Source organism: Ambystoma mexicanum, chromosome 4p (assembly GCF_040938575.1).
Source record: "Ambystoma mexicanum isolate Mex_15411 chromosome 4p, UKY_AmexF1_1, whole genome shotgun sequence".
Classification (NCBI taxonomy): Eukaryota; Metazoa; Chordata; class Amphibia; order Caudata; family Ambystomatidae; genus Ambystoma; species Ambystoma mexicanum.
The window spans coordinates 904831796-904850436 of record NC_090927.1 but is presented as its reverse complement, the minus strand read 5'-3'; the positions used below and the strand labels follow the sequence as shown (position 1 = coordinate 904850436).

The following is an 18641-nucleotide window of genomic DNA, read 5'->3' as shown; positions in this document are numbered from 1 at the left end:
CACACACCGGGTACAACAAGATACACACGGTAAGCCCCTCCAGGGAACTTTTTCATTAATTAAAGCACTAGGAGTTTACCAAATACTTTTTCTACTCAACGGAAAAAATAGCGGCTCATATACTGTCCTCTACAATTTTCCACACAGAATCCTGCATCCACCTATCTCTTTTCGTCCTGATGAAGGCCACTGAATCTTAAGCACACCAAATCTGCTACCAGTGGCCGAGAAATACCAGTGTCGACATTTCCCCTTCACAGTGTCCAACATTAAACACCGTCACCTCCAAGTTGTTTAGATCAAATGTTAGATATTTTGTCTGGTTCTAAAAATTTGTAAGGCACCAACCTGTTCTTGTGACGCACAATATGTATTGTCAATGTTCACCTATTGTGTTCCACATGTGCATTTGTCAGCTAACTTGTTCAGTTCACATGACTTATGTTGTTCCTTCCTGTTTAACTAGGATTATCAATCCATGTACGAGACTATTAGCTCTTCGATTACTAAAACAATTTTGTAAATTGATAAGTGATGCTCATTACAAGAGTCTCTGAGTCACTATATTTTGCCATCCTTTTGGAACGCCCCGATCAATTTTGTGTACATTAATACTACTTGACTAACCTGGACAGGTCAGGTAAGTGCCAGGAGCCCCATCATTTACACAACATCTCATTCAGCTTTACAGACCAAGGGAGGTGTCATGGTTGCATGATAATGATCTGTCTTAAAGTTACTGCCCGAGGGGAAGCTGAGGGCTATACGTTGGAGATGGGTCATTTTCTCAAGCAATCACTATAACTTCAGAGGTCTACAAGGCTATTGGCACATGGAGGCATGTAACTAAAAAGAAAAGTGCATTACTTTAGTCTGCTGCTCTATTCAATGTGTGGATTACAGACTTGATTCCACGCATCACCTTACAGTGAAGTGCTGCATGAGTTGTATGTATACCTTTTTAATAAGTAACATTTTAATTACCTATTTGATGTTTATAAGACAGGTAGGTGGCAGCGGATTAAGCTCTACCATTTATTTGATGCACTTATGTGCACATGTTTCAACTTCACATCGCCATTTGAGTACCACACACTGAAAAATATGGTTTTCACCCCATTATCCTTTTATTTGGCCTTCTTCCAACATTTTCAGGTCAGAAAACGCCATATAAATAATACACTTTTTCATGACTGAACTTGAATTTCAGGGAAAAGGTTAAGAGAGCGCCTGAGAGAGACATTGTTGGATATCAGGGATGGGACTTTCCACAAAGCTTAGATTGCATAACAGGTAAATTGCACCAGGAGAGGCCACTCCGACAGGGAATTCTGGGCAAAGCAACAGCAGGTTCAGAGCCAAAGTAGGAAGGTTGAAGGGCCACTTTTGGGACTTCAGTGTAGAGTTTGGTCATGCAGCTACCAGCCAGAGGGTTCAAGAGGATGACCCTCAGAAGTACTGACAGGACACCACCGTCCTGGACCAGCCCCAGACAGCGCTGAGGTAAGCAGGACTTCACGCCCAATGAAAACTCAAGAGGGGGCGGTTCAAGAGAGATATAAGGGTTCTTTAGCCCCTGGATGGTCCTAAAGGTTGGAACTGGATCAGACAACAGTAAATCGCTGGGGAAGACTTGCCTCACCATCATCTTGCAGGGTCACAGGATCAAAGGAGATCAAAACTGACTGTCTTTCGGTTGCTCTGGTGACTTTAGACTGTTTTGGGGATACCCTGGAAAAGTCCCACAATGAAGCAAAAACCCTCACAGACTACTTGACCAATGGCCATCTTGTACCAACTCCGGACAGGGTCAGGAAGCCATCACCCGCTCTGCGGTTGGTAGTCGGGCTCACGGCAGGCTCCTTGGTGAAGGTCAGCACAGTGGACTTCCAGCATCGCAGTAGAGTCCTGAAGATGACCATGAGTTCCAACCATTAAGCCAGGGAGGAGTCCTTGAAGTGGAGCCAATCTGGTTTTAGGTGATGCATTGTGTTCCAACGACCAGCAGAAGACCATGAACGTCTAAGTAGGGCAGCTGCATGATTGGTTCCACCAATCAAAGGAATGCAAGTGCCTTGCAAAGGTCTCGTCTTTCCATTAGGTTGAGTTTCATAATACAGTGTGGTTGGCTGATGCAATGCTGGTTCCTGTAGCTGTCCCCCAGTCATAGTGTTCTTGGGATCTTTTCAACTCCAGTGGCTGACTGTTCCTGGATCCAGCTCCTCGCCTTATATCCAGAATTCCAGCTAGGGGTGACCCCGGCCATCCAATAAGGGCAATTGCAACATTCAAACTTGGAGCTGCTGTCCAATAGAGCCTCACTGGTATCCAGTGATTTTAACAAATAATAAACAGAGAATGACTTTAATAACTAAACAAGAAAAACAAAAATATCTAATATATATATATATATATATATGTGTATGGGTGAGGTAAGGCGTTAAAACAGGTGGGGAGGGGATTTGGGTGGGTATAAAAGTCTAGGGAAACAGGGGGGCTTGGAGGAGGGACCCCCCCCTCAAATAAAAAAAGTTATAAAAGTTTTGTTGTAAAATCATTTTCTATAATTTAAGTTGGTAAAATCAACCTCTCTATGCCTAGCAACATCCCTTAAGAAATGTGAATTCAGGTCAGACATCCTCTCCTACCCACTTCCTGTCCGCTCTCGCACACAGGAGAACATTTGCAGGCTTCCAACAAGAGGTGTATTAAAACCCACCTCTAACAATGTAGATACATAGCCAACAAAGGCCAGGCCATTTTGAACAGTACTTTAAATACGGGGAGAGGCCATTTTGAGTAAATCATCCTCCTGAATGCATTATTGTGGCTAAAAAGTAAGCATGCAATATTGCATCCTGAAAGAGTCAATATGTAACTACTGCCACCAGCATGCTCTTAGGCACAAAGTGTCCCCATAGCACTCCCTGTAAGATGGCTTCTACAGCAATCAAACATCATTAAAAAAAAAAGGTAATCTCCCCTGCCCTAGTAGAGCATGGGATATACTCAGTGAAAACAAAAATATAGGAAAAGGACCCGTGCTAGCACTTCACCTAAGGTGAGGGGTGCTAATTTAGAGAAGGTAACTGTCTTCTTTTTAGTCCCCGCCCCCTTGCCACCTTCACATTGGGAGGACAAGTCGTCATGATGGGGAACCCATGCCTGAATCCTTGCAATGATCTTGCACCTCGTTGAGTATATGAGACACAATATGCACTCAGTCAACCCTTCAGAGTATACCCACAAGCTGATCTAGTCGAGGAAAGTTACCACAAAGGATGCACTTTGCCGAGCTGTCGAAATGCAGCCATGAATAGAATGGATGTGCATTTAAACAAAGTCTGACTACCGCAAAAGAATGTCATGAAGAAGATAGAAGGACCTATGCTGAAACAATATGAAAATACTTACAAATGACAACGTAACTGAAGCACTAAGAAAAACATGTTCTCCATGATGCAGAACTTATGAACACAAAGAAGAATGAAGTAACTCACTGGTCAATAACTGTAAATATGCTTAAACGCAAGGTAGAAAGAATACACAGAAGCTTGCTTATGAGAGGTATATATTCAATGTTTAGGACAACCATTAGAAGAAGATGGACGACGGCTTACGTCAATTAACTCAGCTACCTCAAAATACGAGCCCGGGATCTTAAAGTGAAAAGACGATGAAGAAGCCGTTTTCCTTTGCAAAATATGGGAGTAAATTGGCTTGGAACCATGGATGCTATTTCGGGAAATAGAGGAAAAACACAAAGGGAGTCTATGAGCAGACAATGTGTAAGGACATAGGAACACAAACATTTATGGATGACAAACAGTGGACAATTAAAAGGGCATGATGTTAAAATGGGATAGAGTGAGCCAGTCTCTAAAGGCCAAGAGTCTCTAAAGGCCAAGAGGAGCAACTGCACCCATCTTAATTGAATCTAATGGTGTTCAATACACTATCGCAATGGAAAAATGAATGGTCTTGTAACATGTGATGAAGAGCTCGCAAACAAGGGCTATTCATTGGGTCTGGAGCTAAGATAATGGTGTACCTACCGCCTTCGTAGGTCCCTCGACAGTGCAGACTGGCAAGGTCAGCCTTCAAACAGAAGACACTGGCATGAGGCCTATCAATGTGAAAGGGTAGACTAATTGGGAAAACAAGGGGAGAGCTGGCGTATCTCCAAGCACCTGGGTTTCGTTTCTATGTACGTGCTGCTAGCAAGCCAAATGTCCATGGTTAGATTTGGGTTGCCAACCCATTAGAAAAACCTGCCATGCACTTTTACATACAATATTGCAAAGTGTTATTCTCCTGCCACATTTTATGCTATGACCAGTATTATAACATGTGTATAGAAGTAGCTCAGGGCATGTCCCACAGATAAGGGGCCGCCAATGAGAAATTAATATTAATGCATTACATATGTAGACATGTCCCCCTAATCCAATCCCACCCCTCAATAGGTTTTACAGTTTGCCACGTAGGGTGATGTAAACAGTGAATAAGCACTCCTAACAATGTCATAGATGATGCATTTAGCATTATATAAACGGGGTATGATCGAAAAGACATTGTGATCCTGTATGAATCGATTTGATGAGTGTTTATTCGCCCTGCTTTACTTCATTGAGATTAAAGCAGTATTTTACCATCTCCTTTGAGTCTGTCTGGTTATTTGGTCGGAGATAATTTATTGGTAATTCCATCTAGCACACGGATTCTTCAAGGTGCTAGATCACAATACCATAGAACAAAACAGATGCCAGTGTACTGTATGAGGTCTCCCTGTACTAGTAATCCAAAAGGAAGGTGATCTCATGTCCCTCAACAACAAGGAATGTAGCAGAGAAGTGAGATTGGGAGACCTCATTCACCTTCAGAGGCAATAAACCAGAAAAGTCCAGCAGACAAGTTAGGGGCTCCTAAGAAGTAAGTGAAGATATATAAAAAACGAAATCTCATTAACTATTTCGGAGTTCAGAAAGATGTATTTCCCATTGTTCTGGAAACTGTCCACACCTGAACCAGCAAACAAAAGCCATAAAACTTGAGAGTGAAACAATGTGACGGTGTGGCAGTATGACATATTACAAAGAATCAAAAGTTATTGCAGAAACATACCTCCTCCTTGGCATATTTTAATTTGTATTCTTTCTTCACTGCTGGGTCAAACATGGTTTGTGGAAGCCAGACCTGTACCTGCAGCAAGCCCATGTTAACCCACAAGCAGCCTCGCTGGGCCGGCTCCGGCAGATCCCTCATGTCATGAACTTCTCCATAGAACTGCTGCATACAGGTAAGCGAAAGACTGATAATGTCATCAGGTATTCGCTCATGTCCAACCTCACCCTCGAGTAATTCCTCAACAAAGCGTAAAGCTGCAATGTCCTTGCATGTCAGCCTTTCGCAGTTCTGCAAATAGTCTTCTTGAAGGTCTTTGGGCAGTAGGAATTTCAAATGAGTTAACAGCCTGCACAACAGCAGTCCCTGCAATTTAGCATCAGTACTCCTGTAAACAAATATGACAATTAAGAACATTTTAATAATCAAGTGGAAGGGAGCAGGACAAGGTTATATAAATAAATCCATTCCTGTTAGAGTAAACTTAGCATTTTCTTTTTGTGAACATAGTCTGAGACAAGTTACTCACTGTAAACACAGTCGTTGCAAAAGAAGAAAACAGTATTTACCTGCAACAAAAACTTTACTGCTTGATTTCTGTTAGGCAGAAACCTGTGCAGTTCCCTTAGGGACCACTGCAAAAGATTTAGGACTACAGGTGTTAGCATTTAACCCACTTGGTAGCAGTCTGTACCACCCAGATTTACCTGGTAGCTGTGGCTGAGCAGTCAGACTTCTCTCAAGATGAGTTAGGCAGTATATAGAGTATACACAATAGGTACAGAGATACAGTAGCACAAGCAAACACTGACCAGAGCTTTGGTGTAAAAGTATATAATTATTTATTTAAAGACACTTGTATATTACACTAGCACTAAGAGAGATAAGTAAATTCAACACACAGTCACTATTATATATATATATATACAACCCTGATTACTTATTAGACAAGTCTTAATGAGAAACACCACTTATTTAGAGGTGAGCGCTTAACATAAGATGGCACTCTAATAAGTTATTAAAAAGGGAGGGAAAAGGCAGAGTTATGAAAGCACACACATTTCAATACTTTTCAAAGAACCACAGTGAGGCAGGTTAGGCAAAGTCTACTGGAGAGCAAGGAAGTTCAAATGCCAGACCCACTCCTTGAGAGAGCAAGCAAAATGTGTCCAGGATCCCACAGTGGGGTTATGCCCAAAGAGTCTTGGTAGGTAGTTCACAAAAGGTTGAGATCAAGTCAGGAAAAGTTAGTTAACAGGTCCCAGGCTAACCCCATTTAGAAATTCGAGTATTTACTGTTACCCCGAACAATCTGTCTCAAGGGAAGCCAGGCGGGACACAGTACCTGAAAATGGGAAGAACGCTCCAGCGGGGGCAATTGTTCCTGGCATCGGGTGCAAGTCAGTGTTTCGTCCAGAGGAAGAGGTGGAAAGCTGGAGGTCGTTGCGCTGCCAGGGAAGAAACCAGCCACAGTGTTTCCCGGTTACAAGGTACCACCCTTCTCTTCGCGGTAGTGGTAAACCGTGGTATTCCGGTTGCTGGGGTGCTTGGCACGGACAAGGTGGCCACGAGATGGTCCAAGAAGGCGAAAAGACTGGCAAACTGGTTATCCCCACCAGTCAAAGGAAGAAGACTCTCCGGGCTGGAGATCTCCTCTGTCGTCAGGAAAAGTGGTGAGACGGTTCAGCAGGGCTCCACCGGTGGTGTTGTCGTTGCAGGTCGGCTCGGCTTCTCCCTCCTCAGATTCTTTAGGTCCTGTGGCGCCTTCTGAAGTTCCAGTCCCCAAAGCCCTGCTTTTATGCAGAAAACCCCCATTCATTCAGCCTAGCTGTCACTCAAACATGCCAAGTGGTGAGCCGGGCGGCTCACCACTTGGGCCAATCACACAACAGTGCGACTTGAGTTGCCGTGGCAACTCAGTCCAGGGTGCCTAAACCCCCTCCCACACCCCTCTGTGGTACCCAGACAGAGTGGCACCACTTTTGGAAGCTTCTGTGGAGAAGCCTGCCAAAATGTGGAACAAAGGGCGCGACTTGGGTTGGAGTCACAGAAGCGAACACAAACGCCATTTTGGAACCAAGTTTCGGCAAAAAATACCAACCAGTGAATTTATATTAATTTAATAAACCGGCGGTATGTTCGAGGAATTTTAAAAAGTGGTAGCCTAGAACAATGGGAAAATCCCATAGGAATATATTCGCGGTCGAATATAAAAAGTAGTATCCACTGCCACCAGCCAAAACACGGTCGGGGGGGAACTGGACAGTCCCCCCTCGAACAACAGACCCCGGGGCAATCGAATTGCCCCGACCAGTACGTCCACAATATGATGGTTTGTACTGGTTCTGTTCACAATCTGAGACTAGTAAAGCCAATAGTGACTTTACATGCCCTGGGAGACAGTCAGTCCCAGGCTATGGAGTCTATGTTTGGGGGTCACTACGACACCCCTGGGTTACGGCACGGAGGGTGCTGTGTAACCCACATATCAAAAACACATGAAACCCTATGGGGAAAAGGACCCCAGAGCCCATAGAACACATACAAAGTCAAAGGAACACCTCAAATCATGTCTAAGAGTGGGAGGGAAAAGAGTCTCACTCTTAGCAGGAGAAAAAAATAAACCCCAAAAATCCAGCAAAGCTGCTGGGGGACTCACTAGGTTTGGGAAATTAGCCTTTACAGAGAATTCTCCCTAACAATTTCTGTTAAAATGCTACCTATAATCTTGTGGTCTAGGGTAGGGCATCAGAACTTTCAACTTACTTTTCCTGAAAGTGAAAACTACGGTTGTTTACCGTGGGGGTGCCACAAAGGACGTCATACAAGGTTGTGCCAGACTGTAAAAGGTACTACTGATCACCACAATCTAAAGAACACGTTGTTTGCCTGGATGATGCATTCCTGTGGATTTACATAAGATTTCCTATTAGGTGCTACAGCAGATAGTAGCCCACTAAATTTAACAAAATCTCTAGCACAAACCGTTTAAGTCCACAGAGCCATTTCTGCAAGACGACGCACACAAGAAAGCAGAGTCTTGGGGCACCGTGACTCAGACCGTCTCTCTGGGATGTACCTTAGTTTTACAGTTTTGATAAGTCCTCTGACAGAGAAAATCTACTTTCTCATCCTCTCCCAAAAAGTAAAACAAATAACCGATGAGGAAAAACTGTTAATGGCTATGTGCTAAAATGGGGTGTTCGGTCTCGTAGCGGTTTAATACATTTGCAAACCTTCATCTCACGGCGATTGGGTGCCTTGCAAGTTGGTAACATTAAGCTGAAAAACAAAGCAGCAGTTTCCTTTTTAAAGTGTGATTAGTAGATTGCTGTGCCTAGATTGTAAGTATTACCCTTAACAAGTATTTGGAGAATTTGGGGTACTTGCCTTAGATTAATGTCTACACAATAGTGATGGGGAAGCACCACTCTCACAAGAGCGCGAGAAAATGATTGATGCCCAATAATCCAACACTCTTTGAAGTGTGGTTGGAGGGGTTGTTTGAGGGGGTGGGCACATTGTGAGGGGTCCGGATGTGCCAGAGGGGGACGCTAAGCAGGACAGGTGTTGCGGCATCGAGGGCAACGGATGAGACAGAAATCAGTGTCCGAGGAAACGGTATTCGGCCCTCTCTAACATCTCCCTTTTGTGAGCTATTTTCACTAGTAGATTAGGACTGTGCCTACAATCACTGAATCCCATGTTGCCGTACTAAATAAATCTTGAACGCATTCTGCTGCTCTCAAACAAGGGCTGCGTTTTAAGTAATAAAAATAAAAAAAATGACTAACAAAATAACGGTTTATGCTTCGCGAAAGGTGCTTTTTGTGCCTTTAAAAGCAGTATTTTGTGCCAATTTGTGCAAATAATTTTACAATCTATATTACAACACTGTATTTCTAAGGGGATGGAAGACAAGGCTAAGAAGCATTGCTTTGCCTTAGTAAATGATTTTGTCCATGTAGTTCACTATAGCCATGAGTAGCCTTTAAAGGATTTTGATAACTACACAATCAAATTAGAAATGGTGACAATGTTGTTCTTCAAGTTAGAATTTCGATTTGTTCCAGAAATGTAAAGAAGATAAACCATGTTAGGAAGTTTTTCTCTGGCTTGTGTTCAGTGAGTGAAGTATACTGAACTGTAACTCGATTGTTGGGTTTCCCTAAAGCTTTCCCTCTGTCATTTAGTGGAAATAGTGGCTGAGCGGTGACAGTGAACTTTTGGGATTTAGGAATGGAGGGTGGTTTCAAGCTACAGTGCAATTCTTATACCATTAAATAAGGTATAAGCTACTTACCTGTAAATCCGGGTCTCCAGCATGGGTGTGGCGTGGATTCACATGCTCATGAATATTCCCCGTCATCAGGCTGGGAATCCTCGGTAAAAGAAATATAAAATCACTTCAGCTTTAAAACTATTTCTCCTCTAAACCAATCCCGGTCCTCTGGGTCATACTGCCCCCATCCAATGACAGTCCTCTCCCTAAGCTCCACCACTGGAGGCCATCTTCAGATTTGGAAACCACGTAAAGTGGCAGTATGATCCAAGAAGAGCCACAGATGTGAAAGGAGGCAGGGTATGCATGTAAATCCATAGTGACTAGAACCCTTTCCTCCATAGTGCATGGGCGTCCCTTCCAAGGGACGGGAGACGGAATGCTTTTCACCAGACAAAACCTTCCCCATTAAATTTAGAGGCAAGAAGGGTGCAGCCCTGGGAGCATGCGCTGCCCTGAGCCCACACTCCGGCGCCACACCTCAGTCCCCGTAGACACGTCGAAAATAGATTAACATTGCCTAATGACACCAGTTTTTAAAGGGGGGGTGGGGTGGGGGAGGAGGATGTTGGGACGTATGGAGGAAAGGAGACTAAGAGTATGTTAGTCACTACAGTGAGTACTCTTACGTCCTGTCCCCATTACTCCATACTGCATGGGCGATTACAACTGAGTGTAGCAGCAACAGGGTGGAGAGGAGACCCTCCTTAAGCAAACAGGTTTCTAAGAACTGCCTGTCCGAAGGCCGAGTCTGATCTAGAGCCAGCATCTAAACAGTAGTGCTTGCAGATGCCAAAGGGGTGTCCCATGAGGCCGCCCTGCTTATGACCAGCCAGTGGACATGCCTCTGGAAAGCGATGGTTGTTACCTTGGCTCTGACCGCATGGCGTGCATGTTGGCTGGCAGTGCCTCATGCTGTTCCTCATAACCTTTTTTGATGGCTGAGACCCACCAACGGGCTATACAGGCCTTATACCCCGGTCTTGATCCGCCAAAGGTGACAAAATGTGCGCCCAACATGCAGAAGCCCGCGGTCCTGTCGAAGTAGAATTTCAGGGCACGCCTGACATCATGGCAGTGCAGAACTCTCTACGCCTCATCTTTGGGCTCAGCAAAAAAACCTAGGCAGCACAATTTCTTAGTTCAGATGGAATGCGGAATGCACCTTAGGTAGGAATGCTGGGTGTGTCTGCAAGACTACTTTATCCCTGTGAAACGTAGCATATGGCTCTGAGGCGACCAGTGCCTGGATTTCGCTGAGGCGTCTTAATGGTGGCCAGCCTGATGGCCGCGGACGCCATTGGTTGAAATGATTTGATGCCCCAGGGAACCCAAATCTCAGGGGGTGGGAGTGGGGGAGAAATCGTCTTGACATAGAACATGCTGGTCGAGTTGTCTGTCTGAATGAGGACGACCTTGCCCTCAATAACCGGAAGGAAGGCTCTGCGCGCCAGCCAGATGGTTCAGTTCCAGCCAATTGATGTGGTGCTCCTGCCGTGTCCAGGTGCCATGGACGCAGTGGTTGTCCATGGTGGCCCCCCAACCCTCGAGAGAGGAGTCCGTGGTGTTGGTGACCTGTAGGGTAGGTTGCCGGAAAGGCTTGCCCGTCCGCAGGTTGCAGTCCCTGGACCACCATGTGAGGTCCGGGTGATGCGACGGAGGAACGTTGATCATCTCTGACTGGGAGCCTCGCTCCTGGTTCCAAGATGCTGCAAAGTGCAGCTGTATCCTCCACATCCCGAGTCTCGTGTGGGGGACGGCCAAGAGGACTGCTGCCATGAGACCCAAAAGGTGTTGGTACCACCAGGCCGAGGTCACTTCTCTGCTGAGGAAGTGTGCCGTGGCCCTCTTAATGGCCGTGATCTTGTCCTCCAAAGGAAAAACTTTCACGGAGCACGTGTGCCAGATGAGCCCCAAGAAGGTCAGTCTATGCATAGGCTGCAGCTGTGACTTCTCGAGGTTGAGTGAAAAACCCAGCTCGTGCAGTGTGTTCACAAGATCGTGGGAATTGTGGTGCACTGCTTCTGGAGATGTCACCCTGAAGAGCCAGTCGTCGAGGTACAGGTAGATCTGGTGGCCCAGCGACCTGAAGAGGGCCACTACTGTATTCATCAGTCTGGTAAAGGCCTTGGGGGCTGAGTTGAGGCCCAAAAGGAAGCACCTTTTATTGGAAATGGTAGCCCATGATCCTGAATCATACAAAAAACGATGAGGCTGCCAGATCGGGACCCGTTAGTAAGTGTCCATCAGATCCAGGGAGCACATCCAGTCTCCCTTGCACAATGTCTCCACTATCAAAGCTGGCCTAACCATCTTGAATTTTTGTAGCGGTAGGGAGCGGTTTAGGGTGGAAAGGTCCAGCACAACTCTCAGGCCTGCCTGTTTTTTTTCTGAATGGTGAAAATCCTAGAGTAAAAGCTCATACCTCAGTGGGAGGCTGGGACTTCCTCCACTGCCTGGCTCTGTACGAGCGACCAGATCTCTGCCAAAGAGTTGCTGTCCCAACCTGTGGGAGTGGAGGGGAAGAGGGAGGAGAGGCTGGGATAGGGAGCAGGTACCCCGTGTATATTACAGAGGATACAAAGTCAGCAAAATTTTAGCGCCAAAAATGTGCATGGAGAGCAAGTCTGCCCCCCACTGGAGACACGTGGAACCGCAGGGGAGTGTCATGCTTTCTTTCCCTCTGAGGCTGTTGCAGAGGAGGGGGACTGGAAAATCCCTTACACCCTCCTTTTTGTTGCTTGAGCCGATGTTGGGTCGGCGAACAGTCAGGCTGCCTGGACCTTCGCTCTTCACTCTTGGAAGCCACGGAACCCTCTGTATCTACGCCGCTTGTCTGAGCGCTGCTGTGACAGGGTGTACGTTTTGTGTATGGTCTTTGTAAAGATGGATAAAGACTTGGCCGTTTGTGAGCGGTTTTTCTTTTTGTCCAGCTCCTCGTCCGTGGTGGAGTGGAAGAGGTCACCCCCTTCGAACGGAAGGTTTAAGATGCATTCCTGGGCATCCAGGTTGAATTTAGTAGCACAGAGCCAGGCCGTTCTTCTCATGTCCGTGGCAATGCAGATGGCCCAGCCAGAGGTGTCAATGTGGGCCACGGTGGACTCCATGATGTCTTGTGCCACCATCTCGGCCTCGGCCAGTCCGACCTTGAATCATGATTGGCTCTGCGCCGGAAGCTCTGGAACGAAATCTGCAATTTCCCGCCTCTGGTTAACGGCTGCCAGCATGGCATCTGCGTTGGCTTGACGAAGATGCAGGGACGCGTTGGAATACAGCTTTTTCCCATGCACCTCCAAGATCATCTCCTCCTTGCCTAGCAGCGCCGCGAAGGAAGAGGCGAAGGACGACTGAGGCTTGGAGTATAGTGATGCTCCAGCAATCATCAAAGAGTGCAGCTGAGGATGGGCCGATAAAGAGTGCATCTCCCTCCATCTACCTGTATTTGGCGTCCATGCGTCGACTGAACATTTTAATGTTACCCTTTCCTCACTGAATGGCTGGTGGCAGTGGTTTCGCTGTAACTACTGTGGTGTGCAGTTACCGCAGGCTGCTTTCACAGCTGCAGTAAAGCACCCAATGGTGCCATTTTTTGTCAAAATGGCCTGGTCTTCATTTTTCACCATTTCTTTGTGGAAAGGTTCTTGAGATTTACTCTGCGTGCAAACCAGGTTTGGTCCCATTGTTTGCTTTGCCTTTGAGCGGGCTTCACAAGTGAAGCCCGCCACTGTCTCCAGGATGTCTGGGGTAGGCAAGAAGTGAGGGAGGTGCCCGAAACTCCCTGTGCTTAGTCTCCTAGGAGACCCAAATGCACACTGTAGTGATTGGCCGGCTGACTGTCCGGCAAGGACAGCCACCCTGCTGGGTGACTGACAGCTAGGCTGGAATGAATGGGAGAGAACTGGATAAAAGGCGAGGCTTTTGGCTTGGAAGGCAGAGTCGACCACTGGACGAAGGAACCGAAGAAGAACTTGAAGAGGACACCTGCTGCAACTCATGGACCGTTGGTTTGCCTGGTGAAGCCCTGCTGCTGTGCTTAAACTCCAAATTCTTATCGACAGAGAAGCCCCTGCAAGGAGGACTTCTCACCTGGAGTTGGTGGGATTAATCAACTCCAAAGTAAGCCAACTGGACATCCTTCTTGGAGGTGGTTTAATTTCCATAGCGTTGCTGCTGGAAATCGTACAGCCAGGGAGAGGAACACCAGATTATGTGCGTTGCTTTTAAGCTGGCGTAGAGCTCCAGGAAGATCCTCAGGACTCACAGGAAGCAGGACTGACCGAGCCTGAGCCCCCTCAACAGAGTGCACAACCCCAGAAGCAAGAAAAGCCCATCTCGACAGCCAGGAACCGCGGTGATGCTATTTGCTGTAGACGCAAGGAGCTGAAATACTGAACGGCCACTGATTTTAAGATTGCTGGTTGCGAGCGGTGACCGTCCCGTTGCAGTGCAGGAGTACCCAGGAGTCCTCCCTCTTATCCCCATGACTGAGGCCCAGGAACAGTGAGATCTGCAGAGCTGCACTGGAACAGAAGTCATCTGCTGTACTTTTTCTTCAATTCAAAGGTACTGTACAAAATCCGAGAGAACTTGCCTCTTGCTGTAGAGTTGCTTGCCTCTTTTACCATTCACAAGTCTAACGGCTTGTTGCCCCTACATTTCATTCTTCTTTCCCTCAAAGTCTTATAAAACATTGTGCAAAGACTTTTCTACCTACCAGAGGTGCTTCAGCCTATATACGACTTTTGCCCATTGACTTTGGCCTAGCCTATTATACTGAATGACTCTGCTTAGGGGATGCAAAAGTATTTGCCTGTTTAAGAATATTTGTGGTCTCTTGTTTTTCTAAAAACCCTTTCCTTTTACTAAACTTCAAGTATTCTAAATGCAAACAGTAAAAATATTAATTTCCCCAGCACCCTAGCTATTGAAGTAACCTGAGGGCGTAGGTTGTGTCTGAGGGCCATCCCAAAGGGGTCTTTACTGATTTAGAAACTAAGAGTGTACAGTATTGAAGTGCATTTGTGTGTTACTAGTATATTGCCCCCTTCTGAAGAAGGCTTATTCTAACTGACTGATAAATTAATAATTGCTTATTCAAGAAACCTTGTGTGTATTTGAGTACTTGTCACTGTGAATCTCTGTGTAACTCCCCTACAGCTCACATTGACCCCTCTTGAGATAAGCCTGGCTGCTCAACAAGCTAGCAAAACTGTGTAGTACAAGCTTATACCAAAGGTTGTGTTTCCTATACCTGTAGTAAAAGTTGTTAGTAGTTGTTTGTAGTGTTTCCAGAGGTAGTGCATGCACAATTTGCATAACATTCATGAATAACGATTACACAGCAGTAAATATACAGAAGCACAGGAGTCGGCAAGGCTCAACAGAAGCAATGAACACTCAAACCTTGAAAAGACTCACCTCAAATGAACAGGTGCTTGGCCGGCCCGAGACTCCTCCCTGGAATCCCTGTCGATGCAGTAGAACCTCGTGAAGGTGTGTGTGGATCTCCAGGTAGCAGCCCTGCAGATGTCGAGCAGGGGCACACCAGAGAGAAACTCAGTAGTTGCTGGAATGGCTATGGTGAAATGGGCTTTCAGCTGGCCTGGAAGGGGTCTGTTGGCCAGACAATGATATGGCCGTTTGCAGGATAGGGCCTAGGTCTCACCTACCCTCCTGGAAGAGGTATTGGCCACTAGGAAAGCCATTTTCCATGATAGGAATTCGAGAGGGGCTTGATGCATAGGCTCAAAGGGGCCCCCCCCATGAGCCTTGCCAGTACCACGTTGAGTTTCCACGCCGGTGCAGGACCAAAGAGAAGACCATCCTGGGGACCTCGGGTAGTGGGAGACAGCTGCCAGATGCACCTTGATGGAGGCGTGCGCCAGCCCCGCCTTGCCCAAGGACAACTTGTACGGAAGAATCTGCGGGCTGTGACGCTCAGATGGTTGATCTTCTGCGTCCGGCACAGCGTTGCAAAAAGTTTCCGTTTGCGCCCATAGCATTTCTGAGTCGACGATGCTCTGGCCCTGGCAAAGACCTCCCTGCAGTCTGCTGGCAGCTCAAACCCTCCGAACTCTAAGGCTGCAGGAGACAAGCCCTCAGGTTCAGCGATCCTGGGTTGTCGTGTAAGATTGCACCTCCTTCTCTTGCGAGCAGATCCGCGACCACCGGCAGCTTGACCAGGCGCGACATTGACACGCTGAGAAGTTCAGAGTACCAAATCTGCCTTGGCCACGCCGGGACGATAAGGATAATACTGCATCGGCACCGTTTGAGTTGATTTAGGACTCGCAGCAGGAGAGGCAACAGGGGTGGAGGGGGGGTTGGTGTAAGCTTATAGGAACAGGCCTTCCAACTGGAAGGGAACGTGCCCCCACCCACGCTCCTCGGCTGGTGGAACCTGCTGGTGAATCTCTGGCATTTGGAGTTCGTCGCCGCAAACAGATCGATCTGGGGTCTGCCCCACCTGAGGAAGAGGCTGTCAACTTGATCCTGCCCAAGTTCCCACTCGTGGCAAGAGTGCAGCTCCCTGCTGAGTGAGTCAGCGATGGTGTTCTTGACTCCTACCAGGTGAAAAGGAATTAGGAACATCTCTTGGGCGACGGCCCAGTGCCACAAGTCCTGCGCCTCTCTGGAGAGGGAATGGGAATCTGGTTGCCCCTTGCTTCCTGATGTAGAACATTGTGGTGATATTGTCCATGAAGACCCTCACCACCTTGCCCTTGAGGGCCCAGAAAACGGCTTGCAGTTACAGGACATTGATGTGGAGATCCACCTCCTCCGGTAGCAGCAGGCCTCTGGAATGGAGACGTCTGGTGTGGGCTCCCCAGCCCTCCATGGAAGTGTCTGTGGTGACCGACTCCTGGTATGGGAGGCACTGGAAATCCATGCCCACGGAGATGTTGGAGCGCACGCCGCACCACCTTATCGTTTGACGGAACTCCAATTTGAGAATAATGCTTGCAAAGCTTCCGGACACCTGGACTCCCTGCGCATCCAGGAATTCCTGAAGGGGTAGCATCCGTAACCTGCAGAGTCTGCTCAGGCAAATAGTTCACAGAGAATCCCAGATCCATCAGCAGCCAGACGGTCCCGTCTGTGTGTTCGATGGCAACTTCTCTTGGCTTGGCACGGATGTGCCAGTCGTCGAGGTATGGGTACACATGTATCCCTTGCAGACGTAGATGGGCCGCCACTGGTGCCAGGCACTTGAACACCCTGGGCGGCGACTTCAGTCCGAAGGGAAGGGCCTTGAATTGCTACCGCTTTCCCTGTAGGACGAAGCGAAAGAACTTCCAATGCTTCTCGTGAACGGGGAAGTAAGCACCTTCTACATCCAACTACGCCAGGGAGTCCCGTTCCTCCAGTTAGCCGAGCATGTGTTGCAACTCGACCAATCTGAATTTCTGGGACTTGAGGTAATTGTTTAAATGCCGCAGGTTGAGAATGGGCCTCCAGCCCCTGGTCGTTTTCTTTACCAAGACGTATATGGAGTAGACTCTGGAGCCCCCCGAGTCGTTTTGGAACCAGCTCTATCACCCCTTTTCTTAGCATGGCCCGTACTTCCTGCAAGAGCCGAGGGATGTGTTGCTCCTGCCAGTCCATCGGTGGTATCCACGGACACTTCTGCTGGAATTCTACAGTGTGTCCACGGGCGAGAGCATCCAGCACCGATCGGTCGGTGGAGATCTTTTCCCCACTCGCTGATGAAGCCTGCCAGCCAGCCTCCCACCGGTGTGTATGGGTGGTGGCCCGACGTCCTGGCCGGTTCAATCCTGCTTTGGGGCCAGCGTGCCGCCTTGGGAGCGACGACAGCGGCCTCCTCCGAAAGCCTTAGAACGACCCCTGTAGCCCTCCTGGGTTGTGGAACAGGAGGGCTGGTGATACGAGGAATATCCCCTGCGGAAAACCCTTTCGACGATCTGCCGGATTACCCTCCTGAGGTGCAAAAGGAAGAACGATGATGAAGTGTGCCAAGGGCACAGGCTGTCTTCGAGTCGGTCTTGATGGCTTGCAACGATTCGTTGATGGCCTTCCCAAAGAGATTGTCCCCGTTGAAAGGCATGTGCAGGACCCTCGTCTGAACTTCCTGCCGAAAGTTGGTGGCTTTCAACCAGCCACGACTAAGGTGGCAGACACCGTTCCCCATCTGTCGGAACCCTGTGTCTGCTATGTCCAGGGCCACGGTGATGGCATGGTCTGATGCCACCTCGCCCTCCTGCAGGATCTCCAGCGCCTCAAACCACTTGTTGTCGGGGAGAAATTCCAACAGCGGGGCCATTTTATACCACAGCTCCTGTCCTATCTGGCCAGGATTGCAGGAGCATTCGCTGCCTTGACCATTGTTGCTGCCGAGCATATCACCTTCCTACCCATGGCGTCCAACTTTTCCCCTCGCTGTCCGGGGGAACGGATGCTGAAGATGATGATTTGAGGACTACTTCCTCGCAGCCGCCGAGACCACAGAGTCCGGGGAAGGCTGCAAACGCAGGCACTTGGGTGCAGACTCTGGCACCCGGTACTTCTTTTCCAGCCTGTCTCTTTTCGGGGGCTGAGGCGGGATTTCTCATCAGCACCAAGTCCTCATCCCAAACGCCGTCCAGGAGAGGCACCGCCAAAATCAAAATGGTCTTCCTCTTAACCTCACAGCGCGGGTAAAGGAAACCTTTCTTCTTGGTTTCTTCTGGTGTCAGCTGGAAGAGCTAAGTCACGCGGATGTCCATGGTGTGTAATGATCCCACTTTGTCCGGAAAGGCCCTCGGCGGTGGGGGAACGCTGCTGTCGTCGCCATGTCCGTCTCGTGTCCCGATAGGGAGGAGGGCATGTGCAGCGGCTGATGAAGTGGCGTAGGGTGCCGTTTCCTCTTCTTCGCAGGTGGGGACATGGTGCCAGAGGGGCTGGTGCCAGGGGGTGCCGTTGGCATCCTCTTCTGTATCTCCAACACCAGCGTGTGGAGAGTGGAAAGGATGTCCAGCAATACGCCCTTGCGAGGTGTCGGGGGGGGGAAGGACTCGAGGCTTGCTGGGCACAGCACCAACATTACGCTATCGTCCCCCTCGGCATTAAAGCGGTCAGCATCCTCCTCGGCGTTACCGCCAACATCATTCCCCCACGTCCTCTTCGTCTGAAGACATATTCATGCCTTGGAGCACGGTAGAGGCCTCCACGCTGCCCCCCCCCCCTTTGCGCCCTGAGGTGTCAGTCTCGGGCCCAGAGACGGCATCTGCTTCTCCAG

At 48.2% G+C, this 18641-nt stretch overlaps 1 protein-coding gene across 3 annotated transcripts in view; it reads right to left on the bottom strand.

Annotated features, from left to right (window-relative positions):
* Positions 1-18641, bottom strand: part of MDN1 (midasin AAA ATPase 1) — a 2688524-nt gene that overhangs the window by 929802 nt on the left and 1740081 nt on the right. For all 3 annotated transcript variants that reach the window (XM_069606482.1, XM_069606484.1, XM_069606483.1), the window contains exon 61: positions 5125-5512. In XM_069606482.1, the coding sequence (XP_069462583.1) occupies positions 5125-5512 (388 nt within the window). The remainder of the gene's footprint in view (positions 1-5124; positions 5513-18641) is intronic.